Source organism: Thamnophis sirtalis, unplaced genomic scaffold (genome assembly GCF_051295495.1).
Source record: "Thamnophis sirtalis isolate CommonGarterSnake01/CBP01778 unplaced genomic scaffold, rThaSir2_p1.2 scaffold_4, whole genome shotgun sequence".
Taxonomy (NCBI): Eukaryota; Metazoa; Chordata; class Lepidosauria; order Squamata; family Natricidae; genus Thamnophis; species Thamnophis sirtalis.
In genome coordinates this window covers 121060945-121085303 of record NW_028261384.1, presented here as the reverse complement: position 1 = coordinate 121085303, position 24359 = coordinate 121060945, and the positions used below count along the sequence as shown (strand labels likewise).

Sequence of the window (24359 nt, the reverse complement as noted above, 5' to 3'; positions counted from 1 at the left end):
AAAGCCATTAAGCCATAATAGGAATTGCCAAAATCCCCTTCATTACATCACCCAGCAAGATTCAACCAAGTCTGGGACTCAAGACAACAGACAAAGGAGTCTTACAATCAGTCAGAATACATTTCTTATCCATGAACAGGAAGCAAGTTCAAAGCCCAAGAGAGAGAGTGTGTGTGTGTGTGTGTGTGTGTACGTGTATACATATACATACATACATACATACATACATACATACATACATACATTCTCCCATGTACTCTATTGCTCAGGACCTCAAACCATGGGCCCTGTCCACCATTAAACCATCTTTCCACTGTCTTTCTCCCCACTTGGAACTGAATCCAGATAGACATGTCTTCCAAGACAATGTCATACCTAATTCTGTTCAATTTCGACCAAAGTGAGGCAGTCCTTCTCTCCAGACAGTATCATAGGTTGCTGAAAGGTCAAGAAAAACAGGCATTCTTCATTTTCCTTTGGAATCTATTCTCCAGGTAAGGTTAATGCAAGAATTTGATCCCCACAATCATATTGGGAGAGGGCGGGATTCAACTTGTTCTACTTGGATTACAGATTTATTTTATTTTGCCAAGCATGTATAAAATAATATATAAGTATTGAAGGGAAACAGTAAAAAAAATGCAAACTTGTTGGTTTTAGTAGAAACATTTGTTTTCTGTAACACACATATATTATGCTTTGTATTTGTAACGTATATGCTTGTATATTGTAAGTGCCTTTTGTTTCCTGCAACTGACTTCCTATGGCATTAGGGTCTGTAAAATATTTGGCAAATGTCAAAATGTGTGATCCTTGCCATTTGAACTCTTGTCAATCTCCTCCAATCTATGGGCATAGGACTATCCCGGAAAGGAGCTGTAAAGATGACATCTTTTGATCTCCCTGAGAAGCTAAGTGATCAATTGAGAGAGATAAGGAGATAGTTGAAGGGGATAATTAAGATACTGTGCAGAGGATAGAGAATAAACAAATCAAAGAGGCCAGTTTATAACATTTCTAACAGTATAAAAAGGAGCTACACATTCTCTGAAGTGCAGTTCCTCCCTGCATGTACTTGGGGTATATTGGAACAACTGACCAACATGTCTTTAAACTTTGATCAAAGATTAAACGTGGATTGTTATTCAAGCCTTCATTTAAGTCTCATGTTTGGCTCATTGTGACTTGGTTGTATTCTCAAATTTTTATGGTTCTTAAACGAATTCTTGAATCTTACAGTATAAACATGACTCTGAATACAGGAAATGGATATGAATAAGTGGGGATAGTAGGACAGGAATGGTAGGCATGTTGGTGCACTTATGCATCAATGTGCATGAACGTCTACTGAGGTTTATCAATATGTAAGGTTTTTTGATTGAGCTCAGAATCTGATAATTCCAAAATCTGAAACTCTGAACACGAAGCTATTGATAATCAGTTTTTATTTTCTGCAGAAAGCAAAAAGACTTGAGGGCATTTTTGTCTCCCACATTTACAGAGCAGGCATAGAGAGAGAAAAAAAACTGGTGCAAGCCTCCCCGTCCAGTCATGAAAAAATCTTTTTGTCAAACTTCTTATAGTCTTTGCACAGCTTGTACAGATCGTCATAGTGTTAGAAACATTTATTTTATGTTACACAAACCTCATGATTGTTCTCAGCACACTGAAAACAATAAGAGTTTAGAAGAGGAAAGAAATAACATTTTCTGGCATATAAAACAGAGATTTGTTAGGAAGTGCTGAATACACATTTCAAGTTGCAAGCCGTTATTTTACAAAACCCACTTGTTACTTTAGGCTAAACTTGGCAATTTGCCTAGAAGTTTTTATCTAGCAGTTTTAACAAAATCTGAATTAGGTTACATTCTGTGTATGCTCTAATCCTTCAGGGGTCCTTTCAAAACCACACAAATAAATAAAAGTTCAGCCAATAACCTCTTCAATTTTTATTTGTACCAAGGGGCCGAGTCTCAGAAAAACTCAGCAGGGACCCAGATTATTTTAAGGCGGGAAGGAGACCGCTGCAGCCTTGCTCCAGAGCGGGGGAAAAAACTACATTTCCCAAGAAACCTGCAGGGCAGGCCCTCCGCCCACATTGGCTCGCAGATGATCTCCCATGAGGCCGTGCGGTAAAGAGATCGCACTTGCGCGTTCCGTTTGCCTTTATAAACACCGTTGGGCTTACCATTACTATGAGACGTTGCGGAGGGAGGGGCTACGTTGGCGGGGAGGTACCGTTTGGCGGGAAAGGATGGCAGGCGCTGATGGGCAGCTGCAGCAGCAGCAAAAGATGCGGGATTTTGTCTCCAGGCTTTTCCAGGGAAGCCCCGATCTCAGGTGCGGCTCAGGCTCCGGGTTCTCCTTAGGGAGGGAGGGAGTGAAGGAACTGAAGCCTCCTTAGCCGAGAGCGATGGTTACTGTGCAGTACATAAAACCTCCAGAACCGTTTGCACCTGCAGACTTGCCCGCAATCCCATCATCCCCTGACCGGCTGTGAACTATGGGTGATGTAGCGTCCCGTATGGCTGGAGGATGCCGACTAGGAGAAGCAGAAATACGGTAGTGTTTGGAGCTCGGGGGCGATATTTCAGCTCTCGACTCTATCACCCTAAAGGCAATGTGTGTTTGTGTGTGTGTGTCTAGTAATGAAGGGACCGGGCTTGAAAGCAGGAGACACCGAGTTCAAATCCTGCCTTAGGCATGAAAGCCGACTGGGTGCCTTTTTTTTTGTAGGCCAGTCACCTTTGTTCCATATGCTCTCCCTGTACATAAAAAGGCAAGATACATTTATCAAGAATCCTAAGGCAGTGTTTTTCAACCACTGTGCCGCAGCACACTAGTGTGCCGTGACAATAGTGTAAGGTGTGCCGTGGGAAAAACACCCGCCTATAGTCAATATAGGCACAGAGTTAAATTTTTTAAACATTTTCTAATGGTGGTGTGCCTCGTGATTTTTTTCATGAAAAAAGTGTGCCTTTGCACAAAAAAGGTTGAAAAACACTGTCCTAAGGTACAACACTTAATGATAGTCATAGGGTACAAATAAGCAATCAGGAAACAATATCAATATAAATAGTAAGGATACAAGCAACAAAGTTACAGTCCTGCAGTCATAAGTGGGAGGGGATGGGTGATAGGAACCATAGGAGACTAATAGTAATAGTAATGCTGGCTTAGGGAATGGTTTGACAGTGGTGAGGGAATTATTTGTTTAGCAGAGTGAAGGCGTTGGGGGAAAAACTGTTCTTGTGTCTAGTTGTCTTGGTGTGCAGTGCTCCATAGTGTTGTTTTGAGAGTAGGAGTTGAAACAATTTATGTCCAGGATCTGTAGATATTTTCAAAGCCCTCTTTTTGACTCGTGCAGTGTACAGGTCCTCAATGGAAGGCAGGTTGGTAGTAATTTTTTTTTTTTTTGCAGTTCTAAGTTACTAAATAAATAAAAATAATAATCTTTTGGCAACTAGTGATGAAGATGAGTATCACCTTGGCATAACAATTAAAAACCAGCATGCTGGTAGAAAAGGGGCTTATATTGGAAGATGTTGACTGAGCATAGCCTTCTGGGTGGAAATTGTGATCCCTGGATGTCAACATTGGTTCCAGAATCGTACATCACCATGTATTTCCTAAATAATTTACAAAGGGAGAATTGAAAAATTACATCTCTGAAAGAGAAGCTTAAATAGGAGAGCAGATGTAGGAGATTATGGTTTAAAAAAATCCTGGACTTAGATGACAAATTCAGTTGGGGCCCATATTGTGGCCTGTAGATATGTATTTGGGTGGATATGTTATAGATAGAAATATGGGTGAGCCCCAGCTTGTGGCCTATGGATATTCTGAACTCTTCTCCCCCATCCAATATTATAAGGCAGCTTGAAAAAGGAATTTCTGGAGTATCACAGATTCCCCATCCTTGCTCTTCTTCATACATACCATATAAAGGCATATTTTGTGGTTGCTTAGCAGATGCTGTTTGACGTTATAACTCATGGTCTGTTGCAGTATCCTCACTCATGCTATCATTCGGAAGAAGTATCTTGACGATGTCGGGCTGAAGAATCTATCCAAACAGGAGAAGGAGCAACTCAAACAACTGGTAGAGGAAGAACTGGTCCAGATAAAGGTGCTGGTTTCAGGAGGGGAGAAAACATACGTGCTATGTCTTGGTAAAGAATGAAATCGATCCATGTGTTTATAACTTTTTTTAATGTTATGCATCACAGGTTGATCCACTCCCAAGCAATGTAGAATTAAGGACTGAAATCCAAGATTCCTTCAAATCTGGAGACCGCAAAAGATCCCTTTGTATCTCCCATACTTTGGAGGGTGAGATTAAAAGTGAACAGAAGCAGAAAAGGCAAAAGATTGAAAAGAAGTTAGGTAATTGTATTTTTATGTGATGGTGCTTAGCATGTACTATCCAATATAACACTGTTTTTTGAACTGGTAGAAGCTAAAGATAAACTGGGCCTTTCAGTTATTTTCAAATTTTGGTAAATGTTCATTAAAAATGGCTTTCCTATCTTTTTCTGCAGCTGTAAAGCAATCTATTATATATGGTGTAAAGAAAAGATACAGAAAAGATAATAGGCAGCAGGGACTTCCCCATGAGTAAGGACCACAGCAGTTGAGGTTTTGACTTCTTATGCTGAAGTCAAATGGATAGAAACACCAGAGATATGTGCTATCTCTGGGGTGCATGGTGTGGGATATGTAGATATTTTTTATTCCTCCTTTACCTAGAGCTCAGGTTATCCACTAAAATTCAATCAAGGGGAATCTATGTCCGATAAAAACTGTATTGAATAATTAATTTTCTACTATCAGAGATGGTGATGACCCCCAATTCAGATGATTTTAATGGAGAATTAGATTCATAGAGAACCAGTCGGTAAGCTTTGGGGACTCTGATACTTCCTTCATTACCACCAGCATGCAAATGTCTGACTGCTGGTAAGTAGCAATAAACCAAGCCATCCCATTTCAGCCTTACATGCTCTTCTAAAGACTCATTGGCTGGTGTGTAGCCCTAGATTGGATTATTATCATTTATTCATTGCATGTTCAGCCTGTTTGAGCTCTAACAGCCCAGGTGCCATAAATTGAGAGCTGCTCTAATTTTATCCCCGCAATAAAACACCTGTAAGATGTGTTCGACTGAGAGAGGATTTTTTTATTAGACTGGTTTTTCATAATTTCCCTGAAAATTGCCCACCCTCTATGAGAGTTAATGTCCTTTGAGTATATCTCTGTGATAGGACCTTGATGACAGTTTGCAATAGATAGCGAGGTGAATCATTGAGTGTGTTAAGTATATATGTGCCAAACCCTTCACATCTGCCCATGGGAAGCTAGGATGTGAGGGCAAAGAGGTCTGTTTTTTGTTTGGGGTGTTTTTTGTTCTTTATTTGTGCAGAGTATTTCTGCCTTAATCCAGAGAGATGTAAGTGAACTAAAGTTCATCCTTCAATGGTGATCTTCTAAATGAATGCTGTGAGACTGTGATACAAAACTGTCTTCATTTGCATTTGGAATCAATATAGTACCATCCACTTGCTGTTTTATCATCCTTCTCCATCTGCTCCAAGTGAGCCTCTAGCCGGGCTCCAATTCAGCAAATGTCAGGCTGCATTGAACCCAGAGATGGGCCACCTGTTGTCCTCCAAATATCTTGGACCAACAATCCTATAAGCCTTGAACTGATTATGCTTTATGGAATTTAAAGCAAATCTGGAAGGGATAGATATTCTACCCTTTGCTGGCTGAGCATTGCATTCAGGGAGTTCACTTCAATATATCCCAAAGCACTTGATTGGAAAGGGTTGGTGATTGGATGATGAAGTGGTTGCTAGAGTCAGATCAGAGCCGTTGCTTTCTTCCACTTTTCTCATAAATTATTGCCTCTGCTTTTCTGTTATAGATGTTGTTATTCTTGTATTGATTCCATTGAACTCTTTACCTTTAACGTCCAGCTTTTCCATTCCCTCTGTGTTCTTAAAGTTTTTTGTATGTGCTTTTCAATTTTAAGAGTGAAACAGAAATGATTGGGGGGGGGGGGACACCAAAAAGAAAAATAGGGAGCCTAATGAAAACTAGATAACCAGTGGTTATAGGTAGGTAAATAAGTGACCAATCATAATGATAAGAAAGAGTGTTGTCCAGGCCATATATTTAACTTGGAGTTGAACTTCCAAAATTGAAGATATATTCCCATCAACAAACAACTTATTCGCCACAAGTAACCCGACAGATTCATAAGGATTCGTCAGCCTTAGCTGGAATTCTAAGGATTGAATATCAGAAGTGGGCAAATGTAGGATAAAAAGTGGGGAGGGGATTTATTTTTGTTATATTATTTATTGGTATCCTGTCGTTATTATTTTTACAAATAACTCAGGACAGTAAACATAGATAATCCCTTTCTCCTCTTATATTCCCCACAATAACAACCCTGCGAAGGGAGTTGGGCTGAGAGAAAGTAGCTAGCTCAGAGTCACGCAGCTGGCTTTCATGGTTAAGGCAGGACTAGAACTCTGAGATCATCTTGTGATTGGCCCAAAGTCACCCAACCGGCTTTCAAGGCTAAGGCAGGACTTGAACCATGGTCTCCACTTTCTAGCCTAGTGCCTTAACCACTAGGCCAGGGGTAGCGATCTATGGCTCTTTTATGACTTGCGGATTCCTAAATTCTTGAAGTCCACAAGTCATAAAGGGACCTTAGTTGCTTGCACTAGACAAAACTAGCACTCAAAATTAAGACAATTGAGAGAGAAAAGAATTCATTCTCATGTTCTCAAAATCTCTTTCTGTCACGTTAAAATGGCAGCTTTGGGGGCTTGCCAGGTGCTGCATCCAAAGCTTTGAAATTCAGGACTTGGCCTCTCCAACTTTAGAATAACAGTTGTCCTTCCCTAACATGATTCTATTTGTCAATTTTTTCTTTTGTCTTTCAGAAGTCAGTTCTGATGAAAAGGATTCTGGGATTGATTCTAAGAAGAGGCCATGCTACAAGAGTCAAAAACGTCGCAGTATGATCTCAGATTCTTCTGATCAAGAAAACTCTGGAGCTGGAAATAACTGTGATGAGTCTGAAAGCGATGAGGAAACTACAAAGAGCAAACGAAAACCATCCCTTCAGGAGGCAAGACGGGAGAGAGGGCCAGGCACGATCAGGGGCTCCCAGAAAAGGGGGGTGAGTGAATCTGAGGAGACCACCACCGACACAGGACAGAGTGACCTTGAAGAGGAGGTCAAAGGACAGAGGAAGGCCATAAAAAGGAACAGCTTGAAGCAAAGAGACTTCAAGAAAAAGGTGGACAAAGGGTCTAAAGCTACTGAAGGCAAAGCAAAAATCAGGACAATGAGTAAGCAAAGAGAGGAAAGGAGCCCATCAGAGGGAGAAACTGATTTGTCAGAGGTAGAAGAAATTTCTGAAAAGAAAAGAGAATGGAGCGAGAGTGAAGAGAAGAAGCCATTCAGTACTAATAAAGCACAGCAGAGGATGGGTCCGGGAACCCAGAAGGGTTCAAAGGGAAACAAGAGTGAGGATGACTCAGGAAGTGGTTCTGATAAAAAATGTAATTTGCAGAAGAAGATGGCAGACAGCCAAGGCAAGAGGAAGAGTAGAATTACAGAGGATTCAGGGAGCAGTTCTGAGAATTCTGCAAGTCAAAGTCCAATGAAGAAAGAGGGAGCAAAGAGGGCCAGGGGAGAAAGAGGGAGCCAGCAGACTGGAAATCACCCCAAACCCAAAAGACAGCCTAAAGAAAGAGGGGTGCAGAAGAAGCTGCCGAGAGAAGATCTGCACATGAAGAAACCAGAGGAAGTGAAGAAAATGGCGCAAAAGCTTCAGGAGTCCACCAGTGAAGAATCTGAAAGTGAGTCAGGGGAGTGTAAGAGCGTGGAAGCAGAGGAGAATTTGCTTCAGATTCCCACTAGCAGTGAAGGCAAGACAAATCAAGACAAGCCTAGGGAGGAGGCTCTAATAAGTTCCCCGTCAGAGAGCGAATCTGATGGAGATCCGAGGAGGACCCTGGAAAAGGAGAGCAAGCATGACTCTGGGTCTGACTCAAGTCAAGGGGAGGAGACGTTGAGGAAGAGAGGACCTCAAGGCGAGAGGAATCGAGGCCAGCCGAAGAAGGCGGCTCTAAGTCCCCCGTCAGAAAGCGAGTCAGAGAAGAGCGAGGATGGAGATCCGAGGAGGACTCTGGAACAGGAGAGCAAGCATGACTCTGAGTCTGACTCAAGTCACGGGGAGGAGACGTTGAGGAAGAGAGGAGCTCAGAAGACACAGAGAAAGAGCATCAGTAAAGAAATCTCCGTTCTTGGCTCTGAAGATTCAGGAAGTGAGCTTAAGGGAAAGAAAAAAATCCAAAGCCAGCAGCAGAGAACGACGAAAAAGCTCCAGAGGAGGAGTGCTACCAAGGAGAAACAAGGGGAGGAGTCCAGCCAGGAAAAGGACTCCAGCTCAGAAGAGGACGAGCCCACTACTTCTCGGCAGCAACATCTTGGAAAGGTAAGGGACATCCGCATGGGGACTTTAAAAAAAAACATGTGTTTTCTTTACTTTACAGCCATTCATTTAGTGACCATTTGAAATTACAGAGGCACTGGAAAAAAAGTGACATAGCAGGTCCTTGCAGTTACAACCGTTGCTGCATCCCCACAGTGGTGTGAACAAAATTGGGGCACTTGGCAACCGGCATGTGTTTACAATGGTTGCAGTGTTCCGGGATCCAACTGATTGCCCTTTGCAATGTTCCGAGGGGATTTTCGACAAGCAAGGCTCACAGCAGTTCATTTAATGACCTTTCAATGTTAATGACTTATCCATTACCATTTTTCACACGTATGACCGTTGAAGCAACCCCGTAGTCATATGATAAAAATTCAGAGGTTTGGCAACTCTCATGTTTATGACGGTTGCAGTGTCCCAGGGTCATTTGATCACCCTTTGTAATCTCCTGACAAAGTCAGTGGGGAAGACAAACTCACTTAACAAGTGTGTTACTAACGTAACAACTGCAGTGATTCACTTAACAACTGTGGCAAGAAATATCATTAAAATGGGACAAAACTCACTTAACAAATGTCTCACTTAGCAACAGAAGTTTTCAGGTCAGTTGTGTTCATAAGTGAAGAGCTACCTTTACCGCAAGGTTTGTGTTGTGTAGCAATTCTACGCATTTGAGAGAACACAGTCCACACACCACTGAGTCAAATTGGCCTGGCTGCTGAATACTTGAAGGCCTGTTGTTACTTGATGAGGTTTCTCACCAGTATCCCCATTTTCTGTTCCTCTGCAACACAACTCAGGGTACAAGTGAACAGGGCAATCTGTTTGCACTAAAGGCCATGTTAGCCAGGCCATTTCTCTCCAAGCCATCCACACTCGTTCTGATATCCCCTTAAACAAGTTATGCAAACTGGTCCTTAGTCTGGGAGGGAAAAAAAGAATTCCCATACCAAACTTGGCACACACACCCCTCAAACCTATCAAATGTCCAGTTCCAGAATTCTAAGGAAGTTTGTTGAATGCCTCCTTTCTGGTAGGGAATTCTGGAAATTGCAGTCATAGCACATCTACAGGCTTCCCCGGTGATTTTGCTTGTCAGGAGATTGCAAAAGCTGATCTCATGATCTCCAAGGACACTGCAACTGTCAAATAATAGATGCCAGTTGCCAAAAGCACATGAATTTTGATCACATGACCATGGGGATGTGCAATGGTCGTAAGTGTGAAAAATGGTTATGTCACTTTTTTCAGGACCTTTGTAACTTAAGCCACAATACAAATTATTGTTAGTCAAGGATTACCTATGCAGCAATGTTTTACAACCTTGGCAATTTTAAGATGGGTGAACCTAGAATTCCCCAGCTAGCAGGGCTGGCTGGGGGCTTCTGGGAGTTGAAGTCCATCCATCTTAAAGCTGCCAAGGTTGTGAAATATTGCAGAATTGCTTTAAAAAATAAATATTGCCTTTCTCTGATAGTTCGGGATTGTTCATGGAAAGCTTATTGTGAGCTCGGTTGTTAACCCATCTCAACTGTAGGATAAGAAGCATCGTTCTGGAAAGAAAGAGGAGCATCCCTCCATTCAACGTCTGAAACGCTACATCCGGGAATGTGGTGTGCATCGGAATTACAAAAAGCTCCTGGCAGGTTGCCACTCCCGCAAAGCTCAGATAGAGGTTCTCAAAGCAGAGCTGGGAAGTCTTGGCATAAAAGGTTAGTTAATGGTAGTTGATGTAAGGCGTAGCCAGGTACCAGGTTAGAAAGTGGGAGACAAGTTCTAGTCCCACCTTAGACATGAAAGCCAGCCAGGAGACTGGGTTCTACTCCCACCTTAGGCATGAAAGCCAGCCAGGTGACTTTGGGTCAATCATCAGGAGGCAATGGGTTCTACTCCCACCTTAGGCATGAAAGCCAGCTGGGTGACTGAGCCAGTCACTGACTCTCAGCCAACTCACCTCACAGGTTTGTTGTGGAGGGGAAATACAGTAGGAGGATAAAGGAGTATGAAGTATGTTTGCTGCCTTGAATTATTTATAAAAATAGTAAAGGTGGGATAAAATAAATAACATGATTCAACCATTACTATTAGGCTGAGCTACGGTATGTGAACCTCTGTAGGGAGCTGCGTCAGAAAAGGTACTAGAATCGCAGATAGCTAAGCCATTGTTTCTTTTAATCCTGGCTTCTGGAATAGGCTACAGTTCACCGAGTTGCTATGGCACACCAAGTGATAAATGCAGTAATGAAAACCTTACTGGGTGGCTAATAAAATAAACTGAGCTGTTGTCAAAGAAATTATATTTGTGCTAAGGCAATCTGGGTTTGAATTGAAATGTGAACTTTTCAAATGACATGTGAAAGCGCCCCAACCAATCTTTCCTCAGGAACTCCATCTCTGGCCAGGTGCAAAGCACTAAAGCAGAAGCGGGAAGAAGCAGCCGAAGTGGCTTCTCTTGATATCAACAATATTATTGCTACGGAAGGTAAAGTGGCTGTGGAGGGGAGGAACTGGCTTATATAAAAGTCCAGGTGCTTCATTAGGATGCCGGAGTCTTTCTCCAGCACTTTGGGAATATTGGGAATACCATAAGATGGCAGCCTGGAAAAATGGCAAATAATGCAATTCCACTCACCATGCAAATATATTGATTGGGTTCTGGTTTTATACAGAGATCAGGGTGTGTCTTTTGTTCTCTCCCCCCCCCCCCAAATTTCCTGCAAAGGTGCAAATCATCCCATTTTTGCATAATTAAAGGTAAAAGTTCCCCTCATATGCTAGTCGTTCCTGACTCTAGGGAGCGGTGCTCATCTCCATTTCAAAGCTGAAGAGTCAGCACTGTCCAAAGATATCTCCGTGGTCATGTGGCTGGCATGACTAAACACTGAAGGCACACAGAATGCTATTACTTTCCCAGCAAAGGTTGTCCCTATTTTTCTTCTTGCACTTTTTACGTGCTTTCGAACTGCTAGATTGGCAGAAGATGGGACAAGTAACAGGAGTTCACTCCGCTATGCAGCGCTAGGAATTCAAACCGCCGAACTGCCAACCTTTCTGATCTCACAAGCTCAGCGTCTTATCCATTTGCATAATTATGCTAATGTTATTGAGACTGTGCTTTGTTTAATGAAAAAATCTCTTTTATTTACCTCTCAGAGGAAATTGGAGAGGAGATCAAAAGAGCATGAGAAGTTAAGTAGGGTCTACAGGTAGCCCTCGACTTACAACAGTTCATTTAGTGATTTCAAAGTTACAGTAGCACTGAAAAATGTGACTTCTGATCGTTTTTCACAATTACAATCTTTGCAGCATCCCCATGATCATGGGATCAAAATTCAGATGCTTGGCAACTGTTTCATACTTATGACCGTTGCTGTTTCCCAAAGCCATGTCATCACTGTTTGCAACCTTTTGACAAAGAAAATCAACAAAGAAGCCAGATTCACTTAACAGCCATGGTACCAACTTAGCAATTGCAGTGATTCTGGGGCCTTCTTACCATCCCTCAGATTCCAGGCAAACAGTCTTTCGGCTCCTTGAGAGGAGGGCTGATTCTGCCTGGGTGCAGAGCGAACTTTTGAGTTGAGGCCTTTCACATTGGAAGAGGGTGAAAGAATGTAATCCAGATGCCCAGGAGGGAGGGAGTGCAAAAGATGAACAAAAGACGGAGGAGTTTATATACTCTGTATGTGGGAGAAAGAGGGTGGAGACAACTGCTCCCTAATAATTCCCAGAGTACGGACAGTCCTTGACTTACAACCACAATAGAGCTCAAAAGTTCCGTTATTAAGCAAGGTGTTATTGAGTTGGGCCTCATTTTACGACCAATTTTCCCTGGTGGTAAAGTGAATTCTTGTAGTTATGTGAATCATGGAGTCATAAAGTGAATCTGGCTTCTGCCATTGACTTTGTCTGTCAGAAGCCAGCTGAAGGTGATCAAGGGTGATCCCATGGGCGTGGAACAGGGCAACTGTCATTAATACATGCCAGTTGCCAAGGGCCCAAATTTTGATCATGTGACCCATGGGCGTGCTGCAGCAGTTATAAGCGTGAAGATTGGTCACTTTTTTCTGTGCTGTTGTAATTTCGAACGGTCATTAAATAAATTGATGTAAATTGATGACTTACCTGCGCTTGTGTGCTTACATGTGCTTCGTGGTGCAAGTAGCCTGCTTTAGTTTGGCAATATTCCTCTTTAGGGGTGAGGAACAATAAAGAAAACTGCTTAGAACAACCTCAATCTCTCTTTCATGGCCTTCGGAGGGCGATGGAGAGTAAGTGAGTCTAATCCGGAGGCGCCCACCAGTTTCTATGCAATAGAGGCACCGTTTTAGCGCATCTAGAAAACTTTCCCCCCTTCTCTCCACGCAGGTCGTCCAAAGCGTCGCAACGTCTGGAGCCTTTACAATGAGCCCCAGGAGTTGCCCAGTTCGCCAGAGGAGCCGGCCGTTCGCCGTCGCGCCACAGACTGGTCCCATCTTCGAGGAGTGATCAGTTCAGATGGGGAAAGCGGTTGACTCTGAGGTGGAAGAGGCCAGGATTCATTGATTTCATTGATGATCTTTGGAGAGGAAAAAGTGGTTTAATTAATCAAACAAAGGACCCTCTTTTATTTTTTTTTTCCCCTTCTGGTCAGAATGCAAAGAAAATTAATTCCTGGTACGTTATCTTTATTTTTTTAATTATTATTGTTTTTGTTGCATTTTCCCTGGCCAAAGGTCAAGAACAGAAGTGCCTGAGTTGAAAGTACATTTTCTGAAGATGGACACAGAAGGAAATCCATTTTTTCCCTTTTAACAAGTTTTGTCAATTTTGCCATTACATCATTTTGAACTATCCTTGTAAAAATGTAGAGTATTACTTCCTTAATACATTTATGAGGCATTCCTTCCGTTTTCTGAAGATTAAATCTTTTTCTTGGCTAGATTTCATGTCCCTATTGCTATGTGATCTGAGTCACTATCTCTGTACATGTGAGATTTCATGAAAATGAAGGTTTATATTTGTTAAATAAAATACATTTTAGACTTTAAACTCAAGAGTAGGCATTTTCACCTTTTGCATGTACTAGCTTCAAGTTTTTTACAAAAACAACAAAAGTGATTAGGCAATTGGAGACTAAAACATACAATGAACGGTTAAGGGAAATAGATATTTCTAGTCTAATGAAGAGAAGGATTAGGGGTGACATGATGGCTTTCTTTCAGTTCTTGAGGGGCTGTCACAGAAAAGAAAGTAGGGCAGGACAAAAAGTAACAGGTGGAAACTTATCAAAGATGATCCAATCTGGAACTAAGGAGAACTTAGCTTACCTACAGAAGTTGTGGGTACTCCATCACTGGAGGTTTTCAATACAAAATTGGATATCCATTTGCCTGGAATGGTATAGGATCTGCTTGAGCAGGACTAGAAGACCTTTACAATCCCTTCCAACTCTTACTTTATTTGCTGATTAATTAAGCATCATTTCCTATATAATGAACAAATTATCTCTCAAATGGCTGCCTTGCTATAGTTTATTTTAAATAGATTCATTTGCTAAGTTTAATGCAACAGGCTACCTAACCTGGGAAATGAAACTTTCATGAACTTCTTAGTAGCAGCCATTTTCTTAGTGCACGATTCCACAGTAGTCCATTTCTCTATTATGTAGTTGCAACATAACATCAATAAACGTGACCAGAAGGAACTGGGTGGGGAATTTTCTATCTATTGGATAGTATGGGATTAGCATACTGGCTGGGGAATGCTGGGAACTGAAGTCCACACATCTTAATGGTTCCAACTTTAAAAAAATTGGCCTACAGGAAAACGACTTCCACTTTGTTAGGTGTTTCCATGCATGTTATATATCTACAGGGGTCTGGCTGGAACTATTTAGACCTTGCTAATTCAGATTCTATTTAACAATATTTAAATATTGTTAAATCTCTCAATATTTAGAGAGGAAGAAGAGTTTGGCAATTCTTAACCAGTTTCAATTAGGTGTGAAAGATAATGTGCACAGGTAGTCCTCAATTTATGCCCACAATTGGAATCAAAATTCCCATTGCTAGGCAAGGTGGCTACTAAGTGAGTTGCATCTAATTTTACAATCTTTTTTGCCATAGTGGTTAAGAAAATCTGGCTTCCCCACATTAAGAATTTGTCTTGATTGTCTATCTATTATCTATCTATCTTATCATCTATCGCAATCAAATAACCCTGGGACACTCCAATCATTGTAAATTCACGCCATTTGCTAACCAGCCAAATTTTGAGCTCCTGACTATAGGGATGCTGCAAATGATACATGCGAGGACGGGGTCGAAAGTCACTTTTTTCAGTGCTGTTGTAACCTCGGTCACTAAAAAAATGATTTTAAGTTAAGGGCTCCCTGTATCCATCAAGAGTTCAGGTGGGGTGAGAATTTGGAGTTTCTTAAGACAAAATTACCTGGTACAGTATGCCAGGCCTTGTCTATTTAATCCTGATGATTCTAACATCACTTTCCTTAAAATCACTTTCTATACCTCATTCAAAGAGTACTGGTGATCCAATATGGGGAATATGTTTTGACTACCCACAGTCACAGGAAGAGATAACTGAAGTTATCAAGGATTAAATATGGAACTTTCTGCACAAACAACTTATCTGCCCTGAGTGATACTCAATATATATATATATATATATATATATCCTATATATAAAAATTGTAAATAAAAAAATATATACACCCACCATAAAACTGGCAATAATGCTGCAAGAAGCTACTGGTTCACTTTTTTTTTATTTGTATATAGACCTTTTTGTCACTGAAGTCAAAAGACATCAGAACCTTTATATTGACAGCTCTTTTCTATGTACAATGTATACAGAGACCTTAGATCAACGTTTCCCAACCCTTTGAGACTTGAGGATGTGTGGACTTCAAATTCCAAAATTCTGGGAATTAAAGTCCACACATCTTCAGGGACCAAGGCTAAGAAGCAGAGCCTTAGATATTATATACACACATTTACCATTTTAAAGGAAGACCAGCTTGTGTGGAAAACTCTGGAGCAAATACTTCCTAGGAGTCTCTTGAAGTTCTTTCTACTTGTGGATCCAACCCAAAAGTTACTTTGGAAGGAAAGTATGCTCTGAATGCCTGCACAATTCTTAGATTTGCTAATGCCATATTCAGTCTTAAAAAGGGTTTTATAATTAATCACCCATTCATTTTGGGAAGGTAAAAAGATAACCTCTCCTTCTAATTGAGCTTGTCTTCTGGTGACTTCCTGGATATGTCTAAGACCACTATCCAAATATTACAAAGATGTGTCCCTATTTAGTCTCTGAACTCTGATTAAAAGAAGTAAATACTATGAGAGAGAGGAAGATAGACTGATATTTGGGGATATTTGTGTTTCCTTCTGATAGATGAATCTTTTCTAGTCATGGCTTTCAGTCCCAAACCCTTCTGTTATTGCCACTGCCTGAACAACTAAAATATATATATCGGGGGGGGGGGGGGGGAATGGTAATGGTAGCTTTATGCAAATAGTTTGTATTTATATGCCATTGTTCTTCACTAGACAAATTTGCAGGCACTAATAATTATGGTGCAGGAAGTGCTAGAACATTGTACAAACTAAAACTTAAAATAATCCGTCTGAGTTTTCTTCCTCACAAAAAAGTCACCCCAATATTATATCCCCGTCCACATGTAAAATGCCAACATGAAACATTTTTCATGGCAGATATCCAAGCTGTTACATATCCATTAAAAAGCAAAATCTACGATAACAATTTTGCTTCCAAAAAAACGTTCTATCCTCTGTTTCTTTATTGTAAATGTGGGAAGAGACTATTTTCTATTTATATAAATGAAATAATTTCTGAATGCCATGCTTAGATGGCCTATACCAGTGATGGTTAACCTTTTCAGCACCGCCTAAACTGGAGTGCGCATGTGTGCATGCATGCAGGCAGGCATGCTCGTGCACACTGGAGCACCAGAACCCAGAAAAGAACAGCTGGCGCCAGCCAGCTACTCTTCCTGGTTCCATCGTGCGCATGCACAGTGGCCAGCTGCTCGATTCTGGGTTCCAGCACGTGCATGCACGACAGCCAGCTGGTCTTCGAGCATGCACACGATGGAACCCAGAAGAGTGCAGCTGGCTGGTGCGCATGCATGTCAGATCAGCGGGTCAGTGCGCATGCGTGTGACGGAACATGGAAGAGCAGCTGGCGATGGCACGTGTGCCCACATAGAGGGCTCTGCGGACCACCTCTGGCACGTGTGATATAGGTTCACCATCACAGCCCTATCCCAATATTTCTCAATCTCAGTGAAAATGTGGACTTCAACTCCCATATAAAGCTTACCGGTAAGATACTGTTTTGTGAAAAGGCCAGTTAGCAATTGTATTGAAAAGTTAATACAATCAAGATGGGAATGAAACTATATTCTTTGTTTTGGACAGAGAAATACAGTTATGAAATGTTGCTAAGCCACTTCTTTCATAAGCATAGACCCACATTGGTTATAGATTTGACTATGTTTATGTGATGTTTATGCAAAAACACATCTGGGCTTCTTCCATTTAACCTGACATTTTACTCCAGAATTTGTCCCTAATAGAGTTCTTTTAAGACATCTTTCTTTAAACATGGTACTGCCTCTCAGTATGCTGGAATGACAACTGATCACGGTCATACTGACTATAAAAGTTGGGAGTTACCATTTCAACATATCTAAAGGGAATCTGATTCATTTTTTTTCTCCATTTTTATTACATCTTCCCATAATTATTATGGATATGTTGTCCAAACACATGCTTTAATAATTAATTTAAACCATTTTGATATGCTGTCCGGTTTGGACACCCCACCTCCTATTTGATATCCTCTACTACACTAGAGTTTCTTAACCTTGGCAGCACACTTAAGATATGTGGACTTCAACTCCCAGAATTCCCCAGATGGCCATTCTGGATGGGGAATTCTGGGAATTGAAGTCAACTTATCTTAAACCTGCGAAGTTTGAGAAACACCATGATACACTTAGACCTCAATTGATATTCGCTCAACTCTAGATATATCTTCCAATTTTATACCTTTGTATTATTATAAAGGCTTCACTCTTTGTTATAAAATACTATAAATCACATAATCAAAACTACAGGACTGCTTGCTCTCACCAAATTGTAACACTACTTGTTCACTGTGCATCCTTAAACATTTTTGAAGTCGCACTTGTCACCTCACTGTGAAAGTGTTAACTTTCAAGGTGTTTTCTTTTTCTCTTTTTTAAGGTGCAGTGTGTTGAGAAAGCTTCCCTGGTACATACAGTTGAATCTTAACAAGGGGTATGAAGAAGGCTTGATTGGCGTATTTGTTCTTCAATCCCTTTCCAATTACATCTCTACCCTGTTTGAGTGTAACCTGAGCCAATATTCAAAAATTTCTATCTTCCCCACAAGAGTGGCATACCATGGCCAAGTTGCAACTTGCTTAGTGAATGTATGTATGAAATAACATTCCCTTGTAGAGTTGGCATCTTATACCTATTGTTGATAGTTGTGCCATCCGCAGCTTCTTGGCTACTGGTGATTTAGAGTCTATGAGTCTATCATTATTTTAATTCACATCACCTTAGGGCTTAACTCTTCAGAAATGAAAGTATACTGTGCTTATTCAAATTAAAACAAACCTAAGGAAGGATTTCTGAAACTCTGGAAGCAGAAGGGGGGAAAAGGGGGGAAAGACATTTCTCCTTACTATGCAAATATTAATTTATAAAGACCTTGGAGTCTCTGCGTTAGATAGTAATCTTTACTGCCTGTGTGTTTAACCATTTCTCATCTCAGACTGTAAGCAAGATACAGATTCTTAGCAATGTTTGACAGGATGATAACAAACATCATTGTCTATCACACTGAAAAGTTCAAGCAATTCATGTCTTTTCCATGATCTACTGTACTCATATTGCAAGGTCTTAGAAAAAGACTACCATTAACAGAATTTCTTATTAAGATCCACCACACTGAGCAATTCTGTTAAACATCCTAACATGGTGGAACTTTTTCATTCTAAGTCAAGGTGGCCCCCAGCCCACATCAATGATAGTCTTTATCGCAAATTCCACAAGGGGACCAGCCCACGGGTCTCCTTTTCATAGACATCTGGGACCAACCCAATGGGTGAAGGCACCATCTTGACGGTGTTCTTTCCAAACAGCTTGCGTTCATATTCAATGAGCTGTCTCCAGAAACCTACGTTGGGCCTTACAACCGGTCGCCGGCTCTTCACCCACTCGTGAGCATCCAAGAGGCTCAACCGATGATATTTCATTAGGTAAGCAATACAGAGGGAAGCAGACCGACTGACACCTGCCACGCAGTGGACTAGAGTTCTTCCGTTCTTCTTCCCTATCTGGTGTATTCTATCAGCCACGGAGTCAAAGTACAAAGACAGTGGAGCATGGGGGAGGTCTGGAACAGGCACCTTCACATAGTCAATATCTGGCCAGTTGGCATTGGGGATTTCCATGGTAGCGTTTACTATACAGGTCACAGCCCGGGAGTACACCATGTGTCTATTCGACGCAGCATTGCCAGAGCAGAGATAGAGACAAGGAGAGATTTGAGCAATGCCTCCTAAGACCGACAATGTGTTCCCGGCAGCAGGAGATGTCTTCGCCACCGAAGTGGGTGGAGAACGGCGAAAGAACCCATGGTTCCGGAAATTCATGGTGGATGGTTCAGCATACATAACAGCTAAGGGATGGGGTAGGGGGTGAGCGAGAGTAAAAGAAAAGAAGCAAAGTCTTAAGAATTGGTACACTTTTAACAATCAAATGTTAATATTCTGATTTCTCATGTCTTAAACCTGACCTGCCCCACAAATGCAGAGCTATAACTCTTTTTTATTCTAACAAATTGTTTTGCTGTTGTTTTTCATAAGAGAGGAGCATGTAACCTGCAGAGATATGGGATGAGGTAGGAGGGAGAGTTAGAAACAGATTTTGGAGCCAACAAAACCAATGGATGAATCAGCTGCAGTCAGCAAACAATATGATGAAGCAGAACAAAATTGGTGGTGGAACAGAAAGAATGAAGTGAGAAGGAACAGGCAGGAATAAATACATGAAGGCCTGAAATAAGGGTGGTCAATCCAAACACCAGCAAGTTCTACTTCTCTGCAAAGCTAAATAGTTCCCCATATCCTACCTCAGTCATTCCTCTGGAGCTCTCCAGAAGCTGCTGACGTCCAGAGGGGACCCCTGCTTCTTAGGCTAGACAGGGAGGGGAGGGCGAGGAAGGAACTAGAAACTATGATGCTGCAGGAATAATGCGCAGGAGGGGGGGAAGATGATGGGAGATGATGGGAAAATGGAGGAATGGGGGAGGGAGCAGACAGCCTCTTAAAGGGGCAGTGGATTCTCTACTATCCCTAGGATTCACCCCAGCCTGGATTGTTAATGCGCATTTCTCAGCCACCTCTCTCACCCCTCCTTCTCTCACCACCACAGCCATGGGCTCAAACATCAGGGTGGGGAAAGTTCTGATGCTAAATTGTGACTCATATTCCCTCAAGATTGGTGCAAAGGGAGAGAGGCAGTTTTTGCACCAGAGGCTCTCCTTACCTTTTATCAGGAGAAGAAAAGTCAACTTTGCATTCACTATTCCCCATAGGTTTTGCTTCCCTGCCCCAGTTGTTAACCCTAAAAGGAAGGTCGGGGTCTGGTGAGATTTAGATTATGTCTCTGAATGTCCCAAGGTCTTTTAGGATAGCAGGTTTAAGAATATGATCCTATTTATAGTTCTTTATATAAGAATAGGATATAGTGCAGCAAGCCAATTTGTGTTCCCATTTACCTTGAAACTTGTATCTTGTACCATAATCCCACAGCCCAAATTCTGAAAAAAATAGTCTCCCCTTTTAAATTCAGGTATGCTTGCATATCTAATAAATATGCTGCTTTTAAAATGTCCAATTTTACTTACGCTGTTTTCCCTGCCAAGTTTTCCCTCCTAGTTTCATCTACAGAGATTCTATTCTGATTTCAGCTGACAGTTACCTTATTCCTTCATTTTCCATCTCCCTCAAAACCTCCTGGTTTCAAACTTTCTTCCCCACAGATATATCTATGATGCTGCATTATCTAATTTTCAAACTTTAAACAATGCAGACCGTACTCACTTATGTATATATGTACTTTATTTCAACCCCTGAATTAATATACAATTTCCCCGAGATATAGCTATCTCTGCAATGTTGGGCGAACGATAAACATTATAAGAAATAAAACGAAATACATGTAAGTTTGCCCAATGTCAGCTGCCCATCTCTTTCAGCTTTGTGCTCTAGATGCCAGTTTGAGAATACAGCTTCACCTCAGCAGAGGCTTGCCAAAACCCACCTCCTTTGTTTACCACAACTTTTTGAGCAGTCATTCCAACTCCATTTTGACTTTTGCCCAGTTACAAGTCTCCTTCATTTTTTAGCCCTTAAAAAATGCTTCATCTCCAATTCTCCTTCCTTCAGGACTCATCTAGTCAAGATTTAGCTGAGTTGTGCTGCTGTCATAGTCTCCAACAGCAACTGAGCAATTCTCTGCTCATATTTTGTACAGTACGTGGCTACAAGTCTTGTAAAGGCATGGTAGCTACTATAGTTGGGTCACAATGTCAAAACAAGTCAATCTGCTCCCCACCTCAGCTAAGCACAACATGTTTATTAAATGTATATGGTGTATCCATTTATATAATATATAAATATGATGCATGCACCCTTCTTCTTAGCCTCTCTCAGCATTTGAGGGAAGCTCACTCTCACACACACACACACCAATTCCTTCATTGGATGTTCTTCCGTCTCAAAGGGCATCCCACCCCCAAATATTCAATTCCTCATCCCTCCTCATATCCCCTTCTCCTCCCCAAGGCTCCACCTTAGAAATAATTATTTCTGAATTTACAAAAACAGCAACTCCAGTTCATCCTCAATGCCCAGTTTTGCAGGAAAAAGATGAAAAACATTACCAGTCAGTGCTGTTCTTCAACGGAGACTTTCAGGGCAGTTCTCCCAACTCTTCTGGGCCAAGAAATCTGCTCTCTTCCTTGGGGAAGAAGGCTGAAGATTTCCTCCCTTTCCAGATGGGTTTGCCTTTTCTTCCTCCTCTCCTGCTTCCAAACAGCCGAACTCTGTATAAGCAGCGTCTGTACAATTGATATTAATCAATATAATAAATCTCTTCTGTCCTGGCGGTCCAGCTCCTCTCCTTCCCGCAGGATTTATCCAGCCTTCCTCTTTTCTGGGTGGGGAACTGGACTCTCCTTCCCTGGTTCCCCCCACCCACCCAAAGCCTTGCCTATATACCGCCCCTGCTGCCCCCCTCCTCGGCTGGACCACTCGAGCGTTGGAGGCAACAAAAGGTTGCCATGGCGACGGGATGCGGAGGTGGCTGCTGCCGTCAGCGCCCGTGACACAAGCCAGAGCTCGCGGAGGAGGAGGCGGCGGAGGTGACCGCGCAGGCGGGACTGAAAAAAGCCCACGGATTTCCTCCTCCCTCCTCGGCTTCCGGTCCAGATTCCCCGCCTTCCCTGGCAGCAAAAAAGGGGGACGTGAGCTGCAGGCATGATTACTGCAAAAAAAAAAAAAAAAACCTCCCGAAAGAAAGAAAGAAAATAGCCCAAATCTAGGAGAAAAAAAAAACCCTGGGTTTTAATCTGTAGCATCAGGAAATATCCGAAAGATTAAAGGAAAGGGCGGGGGGTGGGGAGAGAACCTCCCATCTGCAATTGATTTTCTGTTTTGTACGACATAGGGTAGTCTAGCCTGCATGGTGGGGACTTTCCCCAGACCGCAGTCCTCCTGCAGCTCTCCTGCGCAAGCATCTGCTGGCAGGATGGACAACAGTGAATATTGATCCTTAGCTTTGCAGCGCCAACCACGTTTTAGGCCAGCACGTTGTGCGAATAACCCAAAGTAAGGGAACCACCACCACCACCCCTCGCCCACGTATGAATGAAGTTTCTGTGTGATCTCCTTTGGGGGCATCTCTCTCACACACACACACAAACATAGAGAGCTTCTCTTTTGTTCCACTGCCCTTCTCTCCCTTCTTGATCCCACATATTTCACACCAGAAAAGTGAAGGAAATAAATAACAAGTCACTCTTCCATATAAAGTGTAAAATGTAACACAAAGGTGTGAGACTCTTGGCACTGTTTTTCTTCATTGTAAAATTCTTTTGACTCTGAAATACAGACAAGGACACCAAATGGCGAGATGGTAAACATCTGCCAGCACAGATAAGAAAAAAGGGGTCTGCAGGAAAAGTCATGCTGAAATAACTTCAAAGAAAATGGGGAAGGATTAAGCGTCATGTATGATGAGTAGAAACGTATAAATTGTATTACTTGAAATCTGTCTTTGCGCTCCTAGTATTCAAGCCATTGGGAAGAATCTGGGAGGCTGTGCTTGCAACCGCTTCTTCAATTTCTTTGCAATAATTTTTTTTCAATTGTGAACCAGACTTGTCTTGAATTGTGAGCATAAAAAATTGGGTTTTAATAGCTCACAAAAGTGTTAACGCTTATGAGTCATCCTAAATAAAGGCACCAGATTGCAGCCTTTGGAGCAGTGTTTTTCAGCCTTGGCAACTTGAAGATGTATGGACTTCAACTCCCAGAATCCTTGACGGGAATTCTGGGAGTTGAAATCTACAAATCTCTGCAAGTTGCTAAATTGAAAAACGCTGCCTTGAGGGATGGTGAATCAGTCTTAACACCCAACACTATCCAACAGACCAGGCCCTTCCCAACTCAGTGCTTTCCAGCTGAGTTGGATTTCAGCTCCCATAATTCCCAGCTGCTATGCAATGGGAGTGAAAAGCTAGCAGGTCTAGAATGTAGGACTCAAAATGGAAGCTGGTTCTGGAAAAATGTTTCTAAATAATAACTAAACGTTGGAAGGGAAATCACGGGGATCTATGCTACAGTGAGAAGTAAGCTTGCTAGGGAATTCTGGGAGTTGAAGTCCACATATCCTCAAGCTGCCAAGATTGAAAAACACTGCCTTATGTACTATACTATAAATAAAATATGATCTAGAGCAGGCTTCGGAATTCTGGGAGTTGAAGTTCACCCACCTTAAATTGCCACATCTGAGAAACTTATCTACAGGAATCGTAAGAACTACCCATTTTAAAAAAGATACTGAATATACAGAGTTTAAAGCAACAAAGACTGAGGAGGGGAATTCAGTAGTTCTAAGCCCTAAAGTTTATCTTACCCCAAACCATAAGTTCTTCTTTTTTTTGCAAGAAAAAGATGACAATAATAGAACCTCTATGATTAGAGGCAGTTTACCAGATAGCTTAGTGTTCCATTTTTACCTTTCCGGTGGGCTTGGAGGAGCCAAATATTGTGCTGTCTTTACAGGAAACAGGAAGCTAGATCTCAGATAGTTTGTCAACTAGTTCTTGTGTAGATTTCTTGTTTACTAGGTTTCCGTCTCTAAGCTCCACCTTCTCTGAGCAAACTTTGTGATTACTGTGTAAATACCCTTAAACTCCAAAAGCAGCTGCAATTGAGTTATTCCAATTGCAATTCTATCAATAAATAGAAATATTGTATGGTAAAATTGCAGTCAGAATAGCTTGCCTGCATTTTTTGTTTTCCTTTCAAAAATCTTAAAATTTGCCTGGTGAGTTTTCATGAGTACAAAGTCATATATCATGTTAGTAATTAAGATGGGTTTTTCTTTCGCTTATTACGGTAAGCATGACTCAGCACAGCACCTCTTTCCTCCCACTTTCTTACATGGAGAAACATTTACTTTTTTTTACAGATCATATGCCCCACACCC

General features: G+C 41.7%; 2 protein-coding genes across 8 annotated transcripts; one reads left to right on the top strand and one right to left on the bottom strand.

Annotated features, from left to right (window-relative positions):
- Positions 1-2223: 2223 nt before the first annotated feature.
- On the top strand, positions 2224-13442 carry HIRIP3 (HIRA interacting protein 3). 4 transcript variants are annotated; one of them, XM_014061893.2, is made up of 7 exons: positions 2224-2340; positions 4009-4129; positions 4230-4386; positions 6963-8521; positions 10059-10233; positions 10905-11003; positions 12890-13442. In XM_014061893.2, exons 1-7 carry the CDS (start codon positions 2255-2257, stop codon positions 13033-13035), a joined length of 2343 nt encoding a protein of 780 aa, XP_013917368.2. In that variant the 5' UTR covers positions 2224-2254; the 3' UTR covers positions 13036-13442. The 4 variants fall into 4 exon arrangements, with proteins under 4 accessions (XP_013917368.2, XP_013917367.2, XP_013917370.2 ...); XM_014061892.2 differs by having other exon boundaries at positions 6960-8521; XM_014061895.2 differs by having other exon boundaries at positions 2228-2340; positions 3973-4129; positions 6960-8521.
- Positions 13443-18302: 4860 nt separating this feature from the next.
- On the bottom strand, positions 18303-23943 carry LOC106550521 (dual specificity protein phosphatase 14). Of its 4 annotated transcripts, none has more exons than XM_087714029.1 (3): positions 23887-23943; positions 21529-21705; positions 18303-19260 (listed from the first exon to the last, which is right to left on the bottom strand). In XM_087714029.1, exon 3 carries the CDS (start codon positions 19253-19255, stop codon positions 18614-18616), a length of 642 nt encoding a protein of 213 aa, XP_087570155.1. In that variant the 5' UTR covers positions 19256-19260; positions 21529-21705; positions 23887-23943; the 3' UTR covers positions 18303-18613. The 4 variants fall into 4 exon arrangements, with proteins under 4 accessions (XP_087570155.1, XP_087570154.1, XP_087570153.1 ...); XM_087714028.1 differs by lacking the exon at positions 23887-23943 and adding an exon at positions 21858-21953; XM_087714027.1 differs by lacking the exon at positions 23887-23943 and having other exon boundaries at positions 21529-21828.
- Positions 23944-24359: the final 416 nt, after the last annotated feature.